The sequence below is a fragment of the Anomalospiza imberbis genome, chromosome Z, assembly GCF_031753505.1.
Source record: "Anomalospiza imberbis isolate Cuckoo-Finch-1a 21T00152 chromosome Z, ASM3175350v1, whole genome shotgun sequence".
In the NCBI taxonomy this organism is placed as follows: domain Eukaryota; kingdom Metazoa; phylum Chordata; class Aves; order Passeriformes; family Viduidae; genus Anomalospiza; species Anomalospiza imberbis.
This window is the reverse complement of record NC_089721.1, coordinates 42049458-42071392: the sequence shown is the minus strand read 5'-3', so window position 1 is coordinate 42071392 and position 21935 is coordinate 42049458. Positions and strand designations below refer to the sequence as shown.

The 21935-nt window shown below is 41.7% G+C and overlaps 1 protein-coding gene across 2 annotated transcripts in view; it reads right to left on the bottom strand.

The window, feature by feature from the left end:
- Positions 1 to 20905, bottom strand: part of ST8SIA4 (ST8 alpha-N-acetyl-neuraminide alpha-2,8-sialyltransferase 4) — a 57934-nt gene extending 37029 nt beyond the window's left edge. The window contains exons 1-2 of one of the 2 annotated variants that reach the window (XM_068177562.1): positions 20672 to 20905; positions 17298 to 17429 (exon numbers count right to left, since the gene is read on the bottom strand). In XM_068177562.1, the coding sequence (XP_068033663.1) occupies positions 17298 to 17429; positions 20672 to 20784 (245 nt within the window). In that variant the 5' untranslated portion in view covers positions 20785 to 20905. The other variant, XM_068177563.1, reaches the window with a different exon arrangement.
- Between the last annotated feature and the right edge of the window lie 1030 nt (positions 20906 to 21935).

The window sequence follows — 21935 nt, the reverse complement described above, 5'->3', positions numbered from 1 at the left end:
ACTCATCAACACTTTGCAACATTGATCATCTTGTCAGCAAATAACTTTAAACTATTACAAAGGTTAAGACACACATGACCAAATATGAGGGTTTAATAAACTACCATGTATCAAGTGAACTATGGGAGACAAACAGTTGTATACTCCCAGCCCCCAGCAAATAACTGATGAAGAACGTTTGCTTTTATGTCAGCTGAAAAGTGAAGTCATGGTATCTGCTCATGGGGACATCAGGATGCTCTGCCTAAGTGGAGGTAAAGCAGCTCAAACTTGCCTCTATTTGCAAAAGTTATCAGTGCTGATGGAGAAGAGGGAGTCACCCTGCTTTTGATGTTGAAGAATGCTGAGACCAGCCTGACTCATCAATCCCAAAGTTAAACACTCTATTCTGTGAAGAACAGTCTTTTCCAAAAGAAACTGGCACTGGTGAGGATGCAGCAGACAGAGCTCCTTTTAATGGAATCAACAAGTGACAGTACTGATAACTTAAGTAAAGCTGCTGAGCTGATACATCTGACTGTCAATCACTTTACAGCACAAAAGGTGAGGTCCCCTTTTCAATGGCAGAGAATTCTGACACACTCCTTCCTGGATGGAGTGTGTGTCTAGCTTGCCTTCTTGAATGGGAATCCCCTGCCAGGTTACTCCTTAAGGCTGAGTAAAAGAGACTTGCCCATGGTCATCAATTTTTACTCTATTATTTTACTAGCTTTAATATTGTTACTTCAATATAGCTTCAGTAAACAGTGCACTATACTGGAAGTTTTAACTGTACCATATATTAAATAAAAATTATATTTTAGGCTAATTATTATCATTAAGATCATCAATAACTAATTTACTTTAATAACTTAAGTATATTTGGTTTGCCATCCTTAATCTTGCGGGACAAAATTGCATAAAGGTTCAATTGCACTTGCACAAGCCTTTAAACATAAACTGTTGACCACGTCTGGGGCTAAGATTAAATCGTACCTTGACTCCTCTCTGAGAAGGGGTTTAACATACAAGAGCTTTAGAAAACAAGTTCTGTACCTCGTAACTCATTGGGAGGGATTCTCTAATAAACTGTGTTCAAAGCTTCCATTCTGCCCAAAAAAGGTGGAGACTAGGGTCCAAAAATTAGCACATGTTCAATATGTAGATTCAAAAGAGATACTTAATGACTGCAATTTAATGACTAATGTATGCAATAACTAATACCTGCACAAGCAGTGTAGAGCAGTTTTCAGTACACCCTTGATATAAAAAGCTGAAAAAATCCCTAGGCCAGAGCTGCAGGAGACACTGATAGCTCAGGATTGCAAGTGAGCTGTCATAGGTTGCAAATGCAAGAGGTGGCCAGAGGTGCGTTTACTGTTAAAAAACCACTGCCATCTGTTAAAACCAGGTTGGACAGTTTTCTTTATCTTTTCCACAACCAATCCTCCCTCTGTTAATGGGCCATTGAGTCTCATGGTATGACTGACAAAATTACATCACTGCATTGTGAGATGCTCCACGCAGGGGGAGGAGCCAAGCATTCCTACCTGGATATAATCTGAAATTTAGAATACCACAGGCAGCTTTTACCTACCAGATTCCCAGAAGATCAGCCTTTTCTCGCTAGATTCCCAGAAAAGACTGGACTCATCTACAACACCACTGACCTTCAGAGAAAACCTACACCCTTTCTACAGAGTCATTGCTTCAACAGAACCACATCTGTCCCTCCAGGGAGACTGCAGCCACAATTTAATCAGACTTTTACCAGCACCCTGACCAACAGAGTGTCATATCGTATTCTGTCAGTGTTGTTTTGTATAACCACATTTTTATTTTTCCTAGTAAAGAACTGTTATTCCTACTCCCATATCTTTGCCTAAGAGCTCCTTAATTTCAATAGTACAATAATTCAGAGAGAGGGGGTTTACATTTTCCATTTCAAGAGAAGTTCCTGCCTTCCTTAGCAGGCATCTCTTTTCAAACTGAGACAGATTTTGGTGCTCAATGTTTGGGCATGAGGGGATCGAGAGAAAAAGAGTGAAAAAAGCAATAACAGTTCTTGAGTAACCTAATTTTTGTATGTTCGATATAGAAACCTTGTTAAATGTCACCATGTGGTCTAGCTTACCCTGCTAGGGTAAGTACATGGGTGGCACATGGTCATGGCTATATTTCTCCCATTTGCAAGCCCTTATCTAAATATGGGTCCCATAACTAAGGCTGCTGTGGCTGTTAGCCAGTTTTCTTTATGGGTTAATAAGGTGAGGAACTCATGGATTTTTAACTTTCTCTGGAAGGCAGACACATGGATTCAGAGCTATCACACACCAACTGTATAGTTTTGGGGTTACTTTACTAAAGGTACCTATTGTAAGGAAATGAAACTGGGGGATGTTTTCTCGCTTTTTGGGTCTACCCAACCAGTTTTTGAAGTGTTCAAATCTTCTTTAAATGTTGATAATATCATACAGTGGTTGGTGTTGCTGATATGCCTGTTAAACCTGTTATATTTAGCATTCAGAGATAAGGGAAGAATGACTTGGATAACCACTCTGATAATCTACCCCAGAGAAGAGGGATGCTGCCACAGAGCCTGACACTGGCCCAGAGACTAGGGATGCTGCCCTACCGCCTACACCTGCTCCACAGCACACCTCAAAAATAAACTACCCAGACTGGGTGGGTGTTCTAGTAAAAGAAATACACAAAACATGCCAGATGCTGAAGGAGTAAATTTTCCCAACTACTGAAAAACTCTCCCCCCGCCTTGAAGAGGGAGAGTCTAATAGTGCAGCAGTAGAACCCACAGATGTTACAACTGTCCAGGTTCCAACTAAACCACAAGGGCAGTCACAGGCAGCAGCAGTTGCCCCTGTAGAAACAAAGAAGTTTAATAAGAAATCAGAGCACCCAGATAATAAAGATAAGAAAGGAGGGCCCTCACAACCCACAGGGGAGCCAGAGGTTGAAATCATCCCTGAGTCCCTGACATAAAGAAGTCTCCGTAATCTGCACAAAAACATTGTACAACAGGGGCATGAGCCTTATACAACCTAGTTACTTTGGGTCTGGGACCTTAGGGGTACAAGGATGCAACTAAATGGTAGTGAGGCAAAGAATTTAGGACCCTTGACCCAAGACTCAGGTATGAATCAAGAATTCATAAGGGAGCCAAGGCCCCTTTCCCTCTAAGAGCAGCTTTTAATAAATATAAGAAAGAGGTTTGTCCCCAAAAAGAGAATGCAGGAGCACCATCATAGAATGCGCTGGAAAACCCTTGAAGAAGGGATCCAACAACTCAGAGATGTGGTGGTATTAGAAGTACTCTTTAGGAAGGATAAACAGCATAATAATGACACTGACAAGGTCAGGTGCGTAAGGCAAATGTAAAATCTAGCAAATCTAGGGCCATCTCAAAACACCACCTTCATTACAACTATTAACACTGGTAACAACTAAGAGTCAGTGGGTTTTGTTGCCAACAAGCTTAGAAATTACGATAGTATAATCAATAGCACAATGCAGGCTCATATCTCTGCTGTGATTAAGGACCACAAAGCAGAGATAAATTAAGTAGTGAGAGAAGTGGTGAGGAGGAACAGTTTCCATATGGCATCAGTGCAAGTCACAGGCCCCAGAGACAGAGCCCAATGTCTGCCAACTAAAAAGAGAGGGTACACCCCACAAGCTGACCTGTGGTTCTTCCTACACAATCATAAAGAAGACACGGGAAGGTAGAATGAAAAACCTACTTCTATCCTGGCAGCATGGGTGCATCAACTCAAGGAGAGAAACACTAACCAAAAGAGTTCCGCTAAAGTTAAACTAGCCTCAGCCTCCCATAACCAAGCTGCAAGGTATCATCTGTCAGATCCCCTTGAAAGAACCTCTAATATGCATGCCCAAGAAGAAAATTACAACCAAGGCTAGAGGGGCCCTGCTTCTAGCCAGAAAGAGGCACAAGAAAACCAGGTCTTTTAGACAGGGTAGATCCAATGACCTGGCACATCAGAGTCACAAAAATATGAAGTGTCACTTAACACTAGTGCGCAGTGTACCCTAATGCCATCAGGACATGTGGAGGCAGAACCTGTTTCCATTGCCAGGGTAATGCGGTATGATGGTTTTGACATGGGAGGAATTTAGGGAAGTGATGTAAAAGCTTTTGTGTAACTGACAGTCTGCTGAAACACTGAGAAGCTTGGCACACCTCTGCAAAAGTGACATGTTACAGACGAAAGAAACCTGGGAACTTCCACTTACTTTCCCAGCTGGCAAGAAGGTAACATGCTCCAGGCCTACTGGGTCCTGTCCTGGCTGGGCCCAGGAAGCCTGCTGGGCCCTGTCCCGGGCTGGGCCAGGCAGGCTTTGCTGTGGAGTGGGGCTGGGCCCCTCTCTGGGGGCTCCAGGGGACTCCAAGCCCCGTTCTGGCTGGGCCGGGCCCCAGCAGCTGCCAGGCAGGAATGTGGGGGAGGCTGCGGAGCCCTGGTTGGAGCAGGGCCAGCTCAGCTGCGGCTCTTAAGATCTTGCCATCAGGGCCCCTCCCCACAGCGTGGCTGAGACCAGAGGCAGCCCTGCAGCCAAGCAGAGTGGCCCTGAGGCTGGAATTAAACTTTGAAAAAACCAAAGACTAACCAAGAAGCCGATCTTGACACAACCCCAGCCGAAGTTCCAGCCATAAGTTACCGGCGGGTCAGGTGACCATTTGAAGGGCCCAGGCGACATGTTAACTCTTTCAGTGCTTCAATCCTCCCTCGAGTGAGACAATGGGACAAGATGCAAGCATGTGAAGGAACAACATGACATCATGGTCAGTGAGGAAGAAGTTAAGTCCCAGATGCGAGAGATGAGGAGAGGCCTTGATTTTGGAGCTGAAATCCTCTTGTAAGCTATGAAGAAAGGACTTTTTTCCTATAACGCATGAAACTATGGGGAGATGAAGGGTTCAAATTGATATTGAGCAAAGGTCTCCATGCTAAAGTAAGCAGATGTTAAAGTAGCTGTTACCCCATGAGAAGTTTGAATAGAGGAAGAGAGAAGAGTAGTCCTGTACCCCCAGGAGAAGATCTCTGTTCCTAGGGATGACAATGATTTTAGAAATAGATAATGAGAACTTTTGCCTTTGAACAGTTCATCTTTAAAACAATACTCCATAAGTCGACATGGCTCATCAACAAGCTGTGGGAAGACTTGTGGAAAATGGGAGGGACTTTGTGATAGCAGGGTTCCCCGGGCAGCTGTTATCAGTGAGGAAATTAAGAGCCCCGAGAGAACTGTTTTTTTTCCTCTTGTGGAGAAGTCTCCATAACATTAAGAAGAGGGACTTCTCTCCTAAGTGAACTGAAGAAAGACTATCCTAGAGGTGATAAACTGACTGGAAATTTTAGGTTTTATTTCTTTACATTGTCAGTGGGAAAGGAAAGGTTGTGAGGGGAGAAGCTTTCTGATAGGTTTGTTTTGATTATTATTACTTTTTTCTTTTAGTTACTGTTAATAAAATTTTCTTTATACCCTTTTAAAGTTTTGAGACTGCTTTGCCTTTCTTCCTGTCTTCCTACCTCACAGCAAGAAGTGAGTGCAGGGGTGATTGGCCAGCATCAAAACATACCACACTCCTTAGTGCATTAGGCCAGGAAATCTTAAAATTGCATAAATAATAAATTGTCCAACCAAAACCACTACACAAGGAGATCACAGTCATTGACTCTGTTAAAAGTCAAGGTGAACCTAACTGAAAAAGAGTGACAGAAACATCCTATTGTAACCAGCCCAGAGGCCCCATGTATTCTAAGCATAGACTTCCTCCAAATCAGCTATTACAAAGATCCAAAGAGACTCAGGGGGGCTTTTGGAATAGCCGCTGTAGAGGCAGAGGACATTAAATAATTGAACACCTTGCCTAGACTATCAGAAAACCCATCTACAGAGAGACTCCTGAGGGTGAAAGAGTAACAAGTACCAATTGCCACCTCGACAGTGCACCACCAGCAGTATCAAACAAACCAAGATGCTGTGATCCCCATCCACAAAATAATCCATGAGCTAGAGAGCCAAGGGGTGGTGAGTAAGACCCACTCACCCTTCAACAGCCCCATTTAGCCTGTGTGCAAGTCTGACAGAAAATAGAAATTGACTGTAGACTATTGTGGCTTAAATAAAACAACTCCACTGCTGAGTGCTGCTGTGCCAGACATACTGGAACTCCCGTACGAGCTGGAGTCCAAGGCAGCAAAGGAGTATGCCACTACGGACATTGTTAATGTGCTTTTCTCCATTCCTCTGACAGCAGAATGCAAGCCTCAATTTGCTTTCATGTAGAGGGGGCTCACAGTACACCTAGAACCAACTGCCCCAAGGGTACAAACACAGCCCCACGATCTGCCATGGACTGATCCAGGGTGCATTAGAAAGAGTGAAGCTCTAGAACATCTGCAATATATTAATGACATCATTATGTGAGGGAACATGGCAGCAGAAGTATTTGAGAAAGAAGATCATCCAGATTCTACTAGATGCTGGCTTCGCCATCAAGAAGAGCAAAGCCAAAAGACCTGCCCAAGAGATCCAGTTCCTTGGCATAAAGTGGCAAAACAAACTGTGTCACATTTCCACTGAGGTCATCAATAAGATCACCACAATGTCTCCACTGACCAGCAAGAAGGAAACACAAGCTTTCCTTGGCGCCATAGGTTTTTGGAGAATGCACATTCCTGAGTACAGCCAGATTGTGAGCCCTCTCTATCTGGTTAGCTGCAAAAAGAATAATTTCCGCTAAAACCCTGAACAGCAATAAGCCTTCACCCAAATCAAGCTGGAGATCACTCATGCAATAGCCCTTAGCCCAGTCAGGACAAGACCAAAAGTAAAGAATGTGCATTACTCTGCAGCTGAGCACAATGGCTTATCCTGGAGCCTGTGGCAGAAGGTGCCTAAAGAGACTTGAGGCCAACCACTAGAATTCTAGAGCCAAAGATACAGAGGGTCCAAAGCCAATTACACTCCCAGAACAAAGAAAATCTTGGCTGCCTATGAAGGAGTTCAAGCCACCTCAGAAGTGATTGACACAGAAGCAAAACTCCTCTTAGCACCCCAACTACCGGTGCTATGGTGGATGTTTTAAAGAAAGGTTCCCGTTACCCATCACACAGTGTGCCCGTATTTAAAATCCAATTCACCCTGAGATTTTAAAAATAATTACAAACTAGCCAGAAAATGAAAACTTTAGTCTAACAAAAAAGAGCAAGAACAAGTGACACAGGCTGAAGAAGCTCTACCATACAACCAACTGCCAGCAGAAAAAACACAATACACTCTTCTCACTAATAGTTCCTGTCACATCATAGGGATGCCCCACATGACAGGTTGCACAAGCTACTGAAAAAGAAAGTAGATCAAGTCAACTTACTGAACTCAAGACCATTCAGATGGCTCTAAGCATTGCTGAAAGAGTAAAGTAGCCAAAGCTATACCTTTATACCAATTCATGCGTAGTAGCCAATGCTCTATAAAGCTAGCTAGAAAGGTAGAAAAAGGCCAACTGGCAGCATAAAAGCAAAACCAATCTGGGCTACTAGTGAGTGGAAAGACATTGCCACTCAGGTAGAAAAGCTATCTGTGATAGTCCATCATGTAGATGTCCCCAAAAGTCAGGATAATAAAGAGCACCAAAACAATAAACAAATAGATCAGACTGCAAAAACAGAGCTGTCACAGATAAACTGAGATTGGCAACATAAGGGGAAGATGTTCCTAGCTCAATAGGCCCATGATGCCTCAGATCATCAGGGCAGAAATGTTACCTGTAAGTGAGCATGAGATCAAAGGGTAGATCTAACCATAAACAGTATTTCTCAGGTTATCCATGACTGTGAGATGTGTGCTGAGATCAAACAGGCCAAGCAAGTGAAGCCCCTATAGCATAGTGGGCAATAGCCCAAATATAAGTATGGGGAAGCCTAGAAAATTGACTATATCACCCTTCCCCAAATTTGCCAAGGGAAGTGCTATGTACTAACCATGGTGGAAGCCACCGCTAAATAGTTACAAACCTACCCTGTGCCTCACGCTACTACCCAAAACGCCATCTTAAACCTAAAAAAGCAAGTCCTATGGAGATATAACACTCCTAAAAGAATCAAGTCAGAAAACAAGACCCATTTCAAGAGCAAACTTATAAACACCTAGGCCAAAAAACATAGTACTCAATGGATATATCATATGCTGGTGGATGCATGTCATCCACCAGCTGCCAAGAAAGTTAAACAGTGCAGCAAACTACTTAAGAGCATCCTAAAAGCACTTAGTAGGAAAACCTTCAGAAATTAGGAAATGAATTTAGCAAAAACCACCTAAATGGTCAACACCCAAGAGTCCATCAATAAAGCTAATCCTGCCTAGTCTAAATCCTTGCATGTAGTAGATAAAGTCCCTGTGGTACACATGAAAGTTATTTTAGGAAAGAGTATTTAAATTAGTCCCACCTCAGGCAAAGGCAAAACCATCCGTAAGACTGTTTTTTGCTGAAAGACCTAGTTACACTAAGTAGGTAATGCAGAAAGATAGAGAAACACATTGTGTACCACAGGGAAATCTTCAGTAAGAACTGTATCTAAGATTTCATTGTGCAGAGTTTATTGATGTAGGTATGATGCAGATGGTAATAGAATAAGGGGTAGATAATGTCTTACGTTGCAAATACAAGATGTGTTTTCTACTATCATCTGTTAAAACCAGGTTGGACAGTTTTCTTTATCTTTTCCACAACCAATCCTCCCTCTGGGGAGATATCATCTGTTATTGGGCCATTGAGTCTCATGGTATGACTGACAAAATTACATCACTGCATTGTGAGATGCTCCACACAGGGGGAGGAGCCAAGCCTTCCTACCTGGATATAATCTGAATTTAGAATACCACAGGCAGCCTCTTCCAACTAGAATCCCAGAAGATCAGCCTTTTCCCACTAGATTCCCAGAAAAAGACTGGACTCATCTACAACACCAATGACCTTCAGAGAAAACCTACACCCTTTCTACAGAGTCATTGTTTCAACAGAAATTTATCTGTCACTTCTGGAGGACTGCAGCCACCTGTTGCACCCCAGGTTTAGGTGCGGATTAGGGGTTCTAATATATGTTAATTAGCCAGTTCTGTGCACCCCTGCATACCCCCATGTTCCCCCCACGGTGGTCCGCTCCAGGTCAAGTCCTGTAACCACCCCCCCACCCCCATCCATGCCTGAGAGTTCTGTGTTTGTTACCCCGCCCCCGCGTTCCCATTCGTCCCGGAACCCAACACACACCCCTGTCGTGTTCCCATCGGTTACCGTGTTCCACGTCACTCCCCCATTGTCTGTCCCCATTGGGCAACGGGTGTCTGTCCTCATTGGGCAACGGGAGCTTCCGCCCCTGTCGGCCTGCCCCCTATAAAATCCCATGTTTCCCTTTGTTTGGGGTCACTCTCACCCATGCTGGTTTGGGAACAGCTGCATTATCCACTGCTGCAGCTATGCGGGAATAAAGAGTTCTCAATCATGTGAGCAGGGTGTGTCATTCTCTCACGCTTTGTCTCAGCTCAGCATCTGGCTATGGAGCAGAAGACCCACGTGGAGGCACAGCCCTAGAGCTCCGTACCCATGCGATGGCCCCGGCCCAGTGAAGAAGCAGTGCACTAGCTGGACACCCCCGCTGCCCAGGACCAGGGGGAAGAAAAGCACAACATCGCAGCCACCATTTAATCAGACTGCTACGAACACCCTGACCAACAGATGTTAGGTCATATTCTGACTTTGTCACTGTTGTTTTATATTACTGCATTTTTGTTTTTCCCAATAAAGAACTGTTATTCCTACTCCCATATCTTTACCTAAGAGCCCTTTAATTTCAAGATTATAATAATTCAGAGGGAGGGGGTTTACATTTTCCACTTCAAGAGAAGCTCCTGCCTTCCTTAACAGACACCTGTCTTTTCGAACCAAGACATGATTGAAGCTTCACAAGCTTGTGTCCATCTGTGAAGCAGGTATGTTTCTGAAGAAAGAGCAGATCTGAACCAAGTACAACACTCTCGTGGAACAGACAAGGAATGCTGAGCCAGGGCAGGGTGTTTAGTTCATAATAAATCTACTAGAAACTTTTGCCTCTGTAAGTCTACCAAGAAGAAACCCAAAAATTTTTCACTGTTGTCAGTAGGTAAGGTGAAATTTAAAACAAAATGGATATTTTGTTTGCATATTAATCTTCTAAAGAAGAGCTTCCATATAGCACAACCAAACAGGAAACGATAACTAGAAGTGTTATGCTAGCAGTTGCAACACTCAGTCACAGCCATAAAGGTGAAATAATCCCCCACAAATTAAAAGGGATGAGCTATAGAAACACCCATGCTCACTAGCCAGCTCTTGTGTTGCTGCCTCAAGAAAGAAGAGTGTGTCTCAATCTTGCAACCAACAACACAAAACACGCACCATGAAACTGATCTTAAAAGCCATAGGAGAAGTGAAACATAATAAATGTGGTTCTTAAGTAATCCCTCTCATTTCCTAAACTTGGCCAAAAAAAAAAAATCTGGAATGTGTTGGGCTATCTGTCACAGCTATCACATATGAAGCAAGCAGCCTCAGAGGAAAGGCAACTTATGCTGAGGCACATGAAGGACTCAGAATAATAAAGCAGGATAGACAATCTTAAAATCCTTAGTTTAGCTTGTGGTAAGGACAGGCAAGGTATTTCTGTAAAAGGAAGATGAAGACTCACATTTGCCCTTTAAATTGATTAGACTTTAAATCTCCTTGGGTTTGATAGCTTAACTTTGTGGGCACTCTGCAACAATAGATAAATCAATTGATACAAAACAAAAAAGAGCAAGAAAGAGAGAATTGTCCAATCTAGAAGTACTAAAAATTACTGCATTTATCACATAGGAAGACAGCTACTACAGCTGGGGCTGTAAAGGATAATCTGGATCCATCAAAAGCTACGAACATCATCAGCCAAGCTATCGAGCAACTCACTTCACATGAACTTTGACTTGAGAAGGGATGACCACTAATGAGTCTCAAAACATCAAAAAATTATGTGCAATGCACAGAAACTAGATTTCCAACTACAAAAAGTCACATGATCACCAGAAGATTTGCTTTAGTCCCTGTTATCTAGAAAAAACTGGCCTAAAACTGTCCATGTTAGCAAATTGTGCATGAACACCGTATCTTCTGTATTATTTTTCAAAGTAAGAGGAAAGCAGGGAAGTTATGCAAACACTGTCAAAAAAAGTAGATGCACATTGGCTTCCATTATTCATTTGGTTGCTTACATTCAAAACTCATTTATCCATATGCTTATAAAAGTCCTTCAAAGAATTTCATGTGGACCTGAATTAGAATCAGATAATCAACCACTCAACACAACTGAAATTTCCAAAATGTCTACAGAATTTATTTTTCAATAAAATGCTGAGATGGTCAGAAATCTCTAATCTTAGTATCTTCTCACATATTTAAAAATGTTTTCTTATCTGAAGCTGTCATTAGCATATTTATTTAAATGTGCACACAGGTATTGCAGTCCGCAGTAGAATCCTTATATAACAGACATGCAATAATGGTAACATTAAAATATTTTTTATTGATTCATCTGACTGTATCCAGATATCTTCTAATACTGAAAGTAATAGGATAAATAATGCAGAGTCCCTGCTATTGTTTTAAGTTCCTCCGTGCTACTGACTCACTGATACCATGGCGATAACAGTACTTCCGATTTTCACATAAGTGATAAGGAGGAAAAAAAATACTGAGGGACATAACAAATACTAAGTATACATACATGAGTGTCTCAGTCAGTCTTGATGCTGATTAGTAATAACAATTTGTTTAAACCTCTGCTCTGTCCCACAAAGAGTACCAAAAAGAGCACAAGGTTATTCTGATTAAACAGACATGACAAAATAATGACAAGTGTTAATCCACTTCAAGCTGCGTATTAAAGTCAAAAGTAAACTCAATTCTACAGAGAAAAAATAGCATTATTTTTAGCAAACCTTGAAGAAATGGTGTTCTGCAGCCTTAAGCTAAACTATGCAAACAAACAGTTTCATTTGAGGTGGTTTTCAAGTTTTTTTATGACAAATAGAACTGCCGCAGGGTGTGACCTGAGCCGTTTTGTGGGCAGGTGAGACAGATGTGACCCATGCTTAATTGTAGCCAAGCCGCTGCTTGGAACATCTTTACACGACTCAAAAAAACACAGAGTCATAATCTGTGACTGACTTATGGTTTTTCTTTGATAAACAGAAACAAATCTCCATAATATTTAAGTACCAACTGAAACTCTGGGTTATCTAATGAGTTCATGCAACAGTAATGTCTCCGAACAGCTTTCCAAATGTTAAGACTATGTACTGCTCTGGGGCAACATGGTAAGATTTTTCTCATGACGCATTTTAGTAGTTTTATTTTGTAATGTGGTCTTTGCACCACAAAACTATTATACAGTCTCAAACTGTTCTTCATCTACCTCAGAAATGTGTGAATGAACGAAAGAAAATAGACTACTAGATGATTTGAATGTTAAAATTACAAAACCATGTATATATTTAGACGTTCTTAAGAAAACTGAAATATGACTGTTAATGCTTTTTCTGGGAAAAGTAATTTCTGTAGAGGAAGGCAGTGCTAGAAATCATTGCTGCTGGACTTGAGTAGGCCCCCCCAGGTGTGAGGAGAAGCCTCTGGAGCGCATCCTAAGTGCCCAGGAGGGTTCACCAGCAATCCCATTATGGAACAGAGATGGACTTGATCCTCTCTGTGCCCACTGAAGATGTGCCTTCATCTACATATCCCCCAGCCCATGTTTATCTAAAATGTTCCTAATAATTCCATGTGGTGGGGACTTGACAACCTCCCCATGCACCTCCACCAGTGCTTCCCTGGCCCTACTGGAAGCATAGTACTCCTCAGATCTTTTCCACAACAGCTGAGGCTGCTCTGGATTCTTATGCATTGCTTACACCTTATTCTTAGCAATATCATTCATTTACCAGAGGATAAGAAACCACTCAACATTTTTTAAAAACTTTTATGCTATAGATTTCTAATCCCTCCTCTTGATCTCCTGCAGACTCTCTCTGACAGGCCTTCATAAACAACTCAACTTTCCAACCCTAGAAAGTCCTGACTCTGCTTTGCAGTCCGCAGCTGGAAAGTAGAAGGTGGCTCTCAGCCTCTAGAATCACCAGGGACTACAGCCTAGACAAAACATGATTTTTTGCCAGCTAAATTATTTTAATTAAAAACAATATGAAAGAACAAACTCTGTGGTAACAGAAGGCCACAGCTTGCTCTTGTACATGACTAGAGTTCCAGCTCCTGTTGGTTTCTTGAGGAGGCAGTGGGGACCGCAGCTATTTGCACCTGTGCTAGGTTTTACTTTAGTCTGAAAAGAAGTTTCAAGAAAAGCTCTTCCAGGAAAGCAGCCTTTAGAATCATAGGATAGTTTGTGTTGGAAGAGGGCTTGAAACATCATCTATTTCAACCACTAATTTGGATTTGTTAAAAACATACCTGGCTGCAAATAACCCTGGAAGGGCTTCTAGAAGCTCACAGCTGATGGAGGCCACACAAACAGAAATGCTGTAATACAAAACAGTGGGCATGTACAAGGAAGAGGGATTTTTAATAGAATATGACTCAACTACTGCTTACCATAGGAAGGTCATCCATATACCAGCTTTTCAAGAAGATAAGCAAGGCAGAGTAAGGTAGATTGGCAAGCAAAAATCCCCTGAGGTTTATTATGACTAAACCAGACCAGAGAAAACAATCAGAAAGAAATAGTACACATGGCTTCAGAACATTGCTCCAAAAGCTTCAGAGCAATTGTAGTGCTCCATTGCTGGTTATGTATTTACTGCTTAGCAATTGTAGTGCTCTGTTGCTGGTTCCATATTTACTGCTTGCACTTCAGGGACTTGTCACAGCTGTTTCACACTAACTTGTAAGACAAAAATTGATAATAATCTGAACCTTTTGAAGGAGGAAGATGCTTTTTTTTTTTTTTAGATGCTGCTGACATCTTACAAATGCTCATGCTTTTCTGACAGGAAATATTCTCTGTTACATTGCAGAGATAAACATATTCCCAATGTACTTATTTAAAAATTTGCCTTCCTGCAATTCAAAACCTTCTTTTTCTCCTTTCAGCATAAATTCACATACTTATTTAAAAGTAAGTAGAAAGAAGTCACAGACATCAAACTGTGATTCATTTCACACAGGTCACAGTGTGGAAGGCTTTTCCAAACAGGTTTGTACCATCTCAGCCACATCCCTACTTTCTGAAGCTATAGCCTTCATTACAAATGAAGTCACCTTATTTCCATAAGCATAAGGAAATACTTCACATTTCTACAGACAGCAGAAAGGACATAAGACATAAAACCTTAGCAGATGGTAGACTCCTCTTCATGACTGAAATAACTCTGATAGAAAAGGGAGCTGAAAAAGCAGTCTTCTTCCCTTTCTTATAGGAATTATCAATTCTTCTTCAAAGAAGTTGCCAGCAATGAAAAGGTAATCAGTTGCAAAAATCAGTCTCCTACTAAACCAGTCATTGTAAAGGCAGCACACTTCACACAGTCCCAAGTAATTAGTAATACCCATAATTTCTACCGCAATCACAGAAAGTCTAGCTCTTTATTCTTAAGCCTGCTTAGTAACTCCAAAAGGCTGCTGTCTTCCCAAGAGGGCTGCTACACTCCACAGACTGCCTTCTCTGGCTGTGAAGTTCTACAGCACCAGAAACCTACTGGAAGCTTTTCATCCTTCCATGGGGTCTTGATAAAGAAGATTTACCTTTTGACTCCTATTTGAGCATGGCCTTGCCAAGAATTCCTAAGGCCTTTGAGGCTGATAGACACATCACTAACTTGAGCAAAAATAAAATGGCCAGAGATGATGCCCACAAAGTCAACAAAGCAATAGCAAAGTATAATATTCTAGATGCCAATCAACAAGATTTGACACATCACTGACCAACAGTCCTTGCACAAAGCAAAAAATATACTTTCTACATTTGGAAATTGCTAATGTGGGTGGCAAGCTGATGTAAGACACAAAACATCTGTCATTTATGGGTGACTATAAGTTTTATGAAATATCTTTATGATGCACACTAATGGCTTCACAAATTATTTTTCCCCTCCTTAGAACTGATAACATTTTATATATTACTCAACAGACTAGCTTGTTTTTTGTTTCTCTCTTACTGTTAATTCCTATTCCTATTCCACAAGACCACCAACCACTCTTCATGTTAACAGCTGCAATTATAGATGATGAATCATCTTCACAGTCTAGACAGTGTATGTAACATATTATGGAGGGCCAAGCAGTTAGTTAAACCACAAGAATACTGTACACCTTTGCTAGACACTTTTAAAGGTAGTCCTGATAGGTGTGTAAGTGTAAAACTACAGCTAAAATGCTTCTTACTGCTGTAACATGGAAGACAGGTGTATAGCAAACCACCTGAAAAAGTGAGAGAATGTACATAATTTAGCCAACATCAGACTGAAAGACATCATTAGGGGCTGCATGCGTCTTCCTCAGTGAAAAGCATGTCTGATATCCCTCCCTCACCACTGAGAATCATAACTGAATGTGCTATGCATGTCAGCAAAGAGGATTTCTGGAAAGATTATGCCTGGCGGGTAGCACTGACTTCTTTTGTAGAGTTCATGTCAACTTTTGGCCCTAAGTCACATGATTCTAAAATAATTTTCTGGTTCACACCTACTCTCTTCATTAAGGTAGCCTCTGAAAACAAGACTGGCAATGTGGACTTCTAAATAATCTCAGCTTTATGCCCTCTCTGGTACAGAAATCTTAAAATGGAAGAATTATGGTGGAACCTCTACTTCTTAAGCCAGTGTACAAGATACACTGTTTTCTTCATTATACTAATGAGACAAAAAAGACCCCCTTCCCTGCACAATATTTAAAAAAACCCCACATATAAAAGTGGTTCTTAAGTACACAATAGTGAATTATTAAATAAGATAAATTTCCCCTTCTGGAAACAATAAAGAAAAAAGTTATTTTGAAACTCATTCATCTAATAGATTGAAATGATACACATGTATTAACAAGATGAAAAAATGCTAAAGCATTCTCTACTGTTTTACCTCTTTGTCTGAATAATATATTTTGCATTTGGAACAGGGGGAATTTGGCAAAACCCAAACTTTATTTTCTTTCTTGATTTTAACCAAGAGGTTATTGTAGTATTTTTCTTGTTTGTTGTTTGGCTTGAGCAGCAAGGCATATCAGTTTCAAATGGTTCTGAAATATGATACTCAAATTTTCAGTAAAATGACTGAGAATAATTGTCTCTACTTATGGTCACTCAATCATTTCCAAATCAGCTTACTTCACAAGTAGAAAAAGTTGTTTTCTCCCAACTTTCAGACCCATAACTTATGATACATACATTTCTGAGCTACCTTTATCTTCTGGATGCTTTAGAATTAGGGATATAAAAAAAACAGTCATAAAAAATTCCCTAAGTTTCTTCTTCAGAGAAGCCATGCTTTTATACCTGGAAACAATGCCTGATTAAGGTGTTGTAAACTGTCCTTTAATTTAAAAAGAAAAAATTAAAAGTAGAAAGGGAAATCACATAGAAATAACATTTTAATTAGAACACACTACTATTCAAAAATCTTAATATTCAGAAATAGTTATTTTCCCCCATTTCTCATAGACTGTGACACTCCTAGATCTCCACACTGCCAATCCATGCTCCACATGCTTCTCTTATGGGCCATCTTCCTGATGGAGATGGGGAAGATATGACACAACACACTCAGAGGTATCCCAGCTGTCTGCCTAAGCTCCCTCTGTAGTCAAGGAAGGAAAACTAGTATGGTTAGAATATTTTCACCTGTTCTGTATCAGACCTTTAGGATGAGAGAAAATCATATCCTAAAAGCACCAGTTTCTCACCACTGACTGGAAGAGTTCTAGACAACCAGCTTAAATATGGGGATGAATAGGAGAAATTGATTGCACAGGTCTTACAGTTACAGCCAGATGAAAACATTTTATTAATTCTTATGAAGGATGACTTGACTTTGAAGCCTAATATCATGCAGTTGCATTTAACACTGAAACCTAAATAGATACAGTTTAAAAACATTCATTTGCAAATGTAGATAAAATTTCTGTTTGTAGACCAAAGGAATTATAAAGCAACATGAATGAAAATAATTATATGCAAGGTAAAATGAATTGCTTTTTTATTTAAGAAACTCACCTTATTTCCATTACCAAAGAAGAATTGATTTTCCAACCTTCTGCAGCATGTTGGAAGATTGAGGAGCCACCCTTTCTAATTATCTTATCGGAGCTATTGATCATTGATCTACTCAAACTCAGTTCACCATCTCTGCAATGCAATGTAGAAAACATACAATTATGTCAAGGTTAACTCTAGTTTAAGTAATTTACATCCCAAGCACCAGCAATATATCCTTTTATTTACAACAAAAATAAGCAACTATCTCTTAGCTTTCTAAAGAAAATTAACTGTAACAGAAAAATCTATGCTATGACACAGCTACCTGTAGTAGTTGAATATGCAAATTAAGAGCTTAAATTTGTTAATATTTGTAATAGAATAGACATAACAAGAACTACAATAAACTCTAAATTGTGAATCTGGACAAAACTTCATTATGATTGTGCGGCAGATTCTGCACTTCTAGGTTCCAAATTTCTAGTACTAAACTAAGAATCAAGAGTTACGTTTCTAGCCTTTTCCCAGTTCATAATCTGCAATACTGGTTTAACAGATATCTTTTGCCTCCCACTTAAAAATGCTGAAGATTTTTAAGCATGGAATTCTGGAGTTTAATTGTATACAAAATTTTCCCAACACTTCATTAAACTTTTGCATGCACACATTCAAAACATTCCAATTGTCTTATTCTGTCCATCAGTCTTATGATTGTAACTTTTTGGAAAGGTAACCTTAAAAAATAAATACAGTAAGCTTTGGGTGATGACCACTGAACACCTAGTAAGCTAGCACAAGTTGCAGTGATATTAGCCAACAGGATAACATAAATGGGACAAAGAAGTCCAAACATTACAAGCACAACTTAAGGTGTTACGACTAAAATTCATTTTTATCTCCATATCTTTCCATTATCATCCATAGTGTATCATCCATAGTCTTTCAGATGCCAGAGCAATGTTCAGCTGAGTTCAAACACGGCTGTTTATCACAAATATATCACAGCTGTTGGATGTAAAAGTTCACCACAAAAGAATGTCTTGTAAGTCAGGTGTGCACAGGACAATCATATACAGAAATGTGTTTGTCTGTTAAATAAGCATGCTCTGAAATACTGCCAATAACTTTACTCGGAAACAAAACATCTGACCACAGCTCTTCAACGGACGAAATGGTAAAGATGTGAGACTGAAAGCTTTCCGGAATTGCTGAGTTTTGTTTTTCTGTGGCTGTAAGCTTTGATAACAATGGTATCAGTGCCCTTAGTAAGAAACACAGCAACATTACTGCTGTATATAAAGCAATAATACTTAGTAAATTATACAACAGACTAAACACAATCTAACCTGCAACAGGACATAAATTAAACTAAATTAACAAAACTGGTAATATATAGTAATTTCTAAAATGTGCTGTCATCACAAAGCCCCTATCACTAACAAACCATTACTATACTCTTCACCAAACCATCCTGCATTACTCGCAGCTTCCCCTTCCCCCTTGCCCTTATGCCAACATCCTGCAGCCCAGACATCACACTGATGCAGAGGTAAGGCTGCCATCTACTGAAAATTTACAACGTTAAGTTCATGACCTGTATGCAAATTACCCAAATCCTGCTAACTTGAAGGCATGGGAGGATGCTGCAGAAGTCCCTAAATCCAATAGACAGAATCCAACTAATACCTTTTGCTATATTAAATTTTTTTATTCTCTACAACTTTTCCAAAATCGTTGTAATAATATTAATTACAAATATATTCCTGCATGTATTTTCTACATGCATTGAGTGCATGCATAAAGGAAAATGACCAAACTACATCCAGGTAAATCTCTCAGTCTAAGGATACTTCAGAGATGTCTCTAGTTTATTCTAGATTAAATATTATTTAGTACACACTTGAACAATGAAACGTGACAAAGCTTAGCAACAAAATGCATTGCAAACGTAGCACTTGAAATGTGGTTGATTTTCATAGTCACAATTTACAACTGCAGTGAGTTACACAGATTGTACACTGAAAAAATGTTAAATTAGGTTTTTATGAAAGAAGGTCCTAGGCACTTTGCATTAACGTTATCACTGTGAACATAAATGTGCTCATTTAGATGCTCGTCTCCCTTTTATTAGATTAATTTTCACTTAAAGCAATATTAAATAAACTAATACATAAAAATCAAAACTTTCTCCAGGTAATTCTTCACTGTGTAAATAAGTGAAAGAAATGTGGATTATTTTTAATCTTCTAGAATCATTGCAGATCTTCTCTGATGTAATTGAAAGAGCTGCCATACTATGGCAGCAACTTACAGCTGACAGTGTCAGCCTTCACTTTAGATTACCTTGTCTTGGTGACCAATTAGACCCATATAACAAGACTGTCTTCTCATGAAGATAGTTCATTAAATAAAGTAACTGACATCAAGTATATTCCGTGGCAGTAGAAGAGGACTGCTTAAGCAACACTACTCTGCACATAACATGCATGTTTCATTACCTGCTTAACCTTTAAAGGGACATTATTGTCTATTTGAAGTAGGGTGTGCTTCACAGTAATTGTCCTAGCACACTTTTCTATGAAAGCACACAGCTGGTTTGAAGTTTCTCATGTAATTTGGAACTGTACATAGCCAGTCCATTTTGGATTATCTGGTGCCACTAATAACGATAAAATGGGCCACGTTGCACATCCATAACTTTTCTGAAAGTAAAACAACCCATAGAAAACTGATTCTGCCTGCCTACACGACCAGTCAAAAATAACCCAATGTCCCACATCCCTAATTCAGGAGAAAGGCAAGTGTAATATCAGTAGGGGCAGCAGTTATGAGCAATACATTTTTAGGCTATTTTTTCTGCTTCATACAGTAATGAATGGGATGACAGGCTATGAAGAGAAAAAAATATTTCAACAATGAAAGTGAGTAGTTAAGCAAAGCTTCCGGGCAAACTTCAAAGACGGAAGCAGGCGTTCACCTGCACCCCAGCACGATTGCCTGAGACAGGCAAGGAACCGAGGCACAACGCGCTACAGCGACCGCCGCCGCCACCTCGGGCCGTCCCGGCCTCCGGGGCAGCTGCGGACAGGTGAAACTTCCCAGGAGCGCCCCATTACGGCGGCTGAGAGGCAACTTCAGAAGCAGGGCAGCTCGCGTCCTTTCCTGTCCACTCGCACCCACCCTACGGCCACCGAGCCTCGGCAGCAAGCCCCGCTCGCCACTCGTCCCGCAGCAGCATCCGGGCCCTCCGGCAGCGCCCGCCAGCGAGAACGCCGAGTTGCGCTGGCACCGCAGGCTGCGGGTCACAGCCCGAGTAGCGCCGGAGCACCAGACAACCACACGGCCGAGCCGCCCCCTCGGACCGCCCTCCCGTCGCGGCGCCCCACAGTTACCCGTCGAGAGCTGCCTCCTGGCGCTCCTCGGTCCGTGTTATTTCCTTCGTCTTATAGAAGATGAGGAGGAGACTTAACGTGCACACAGTCCACCTCTTCCTGGCGGAGCGCATGTCTTCTGCAAAACGCGGGCCCCCTCCCTCTTTTCCTTTGTTTATCAGGGGTGTGCTGGAAACAACTGCACACGCGGCACGAATTCTTAAAAACACGGTGATGTATTTTTTGGTTATTTTTTCCCCGAAATAATTCCAGAAGATAAAACAGGCAGGAGCAGAGGCTGGGGGTTCTTTGGCGTTTAGAGTGTCTCTCTTTCGCCCTGCCAGGCAGCTGGGCTTGTAAGCCGGGCAGGCTCGGCCGGGGAGACGAGTCCGCGACGTCGCTGCGCCTTCGGAGAGCAGGGCCGAGCCGGGGAGCGCTCCGCGGCTCCCTACTCCGTCCTGATCCGCTGCGGCGCCGCTCGGCGGAGGCGCGGCCAGTGCCGCCCTCGCCGGGGCGGGGGTGGGGGCGGGCGAAGCGTGGCCAATGCGGACAGAGCGGGTGGGGCCTTGGCGTGGGAAGGAGGGCGGTGGACGCGGGCGGTGGACGCGGGCGGCGCTGGCGGCGCCGGCGCGGAGAGGGGAGGTGGGAGAGTTCCGCCGGCCACTACGCTGGCTTTGGGAGAGCGTGCGATCCTCGCCTGGGTCACATCCGTTGTGCCCGTGTCGCCGGTTGGGCGTCTGAAAGTGAGAGCGAAGGACTGCCAACCCTGTGCCGCAGAAGAGGAGCACACTTCGGAGAAGGATGAAGGGTTTTGGTCGTTGGTTATTTTTTTTTCCCTCGCTCCCGCTGTGGTTGATTGTGGCTTGAACAAGGCACTGGAGGTTTTTCCCGGTCTTGCTTTCCCAAAGCCGCAGTAGAAGGCGGGAATGCAGAAGGAAAGCGACGTGGCCCTCGCACAGATCTGCCTGGAGTCCTGGAGTCCAGCCAAGTCCACCGCCCATGCCCTACTCCCCAGGGTCTTGTTTCATCCACACCGTCTCAACACGGCCGTTATTTTCCTAATTTCTGCTGGGACAGTTTCTCTGAAATGCACAAAATAAAAGGACAAACCACGAAACCCCAAAACAAAATGAAAAAAACCAAACCTTTGAGATGGATAATGCAACACGAAAATTAAATTATTGGCTATATCCGCTTTTCTCAGTATTGTTTTGCCTTTGTCAAAGTGAGTAAGCTGCCCTGGAACTTTGCTGATTCTGTGTGACAGGGATCTGCCCGCAGCCCT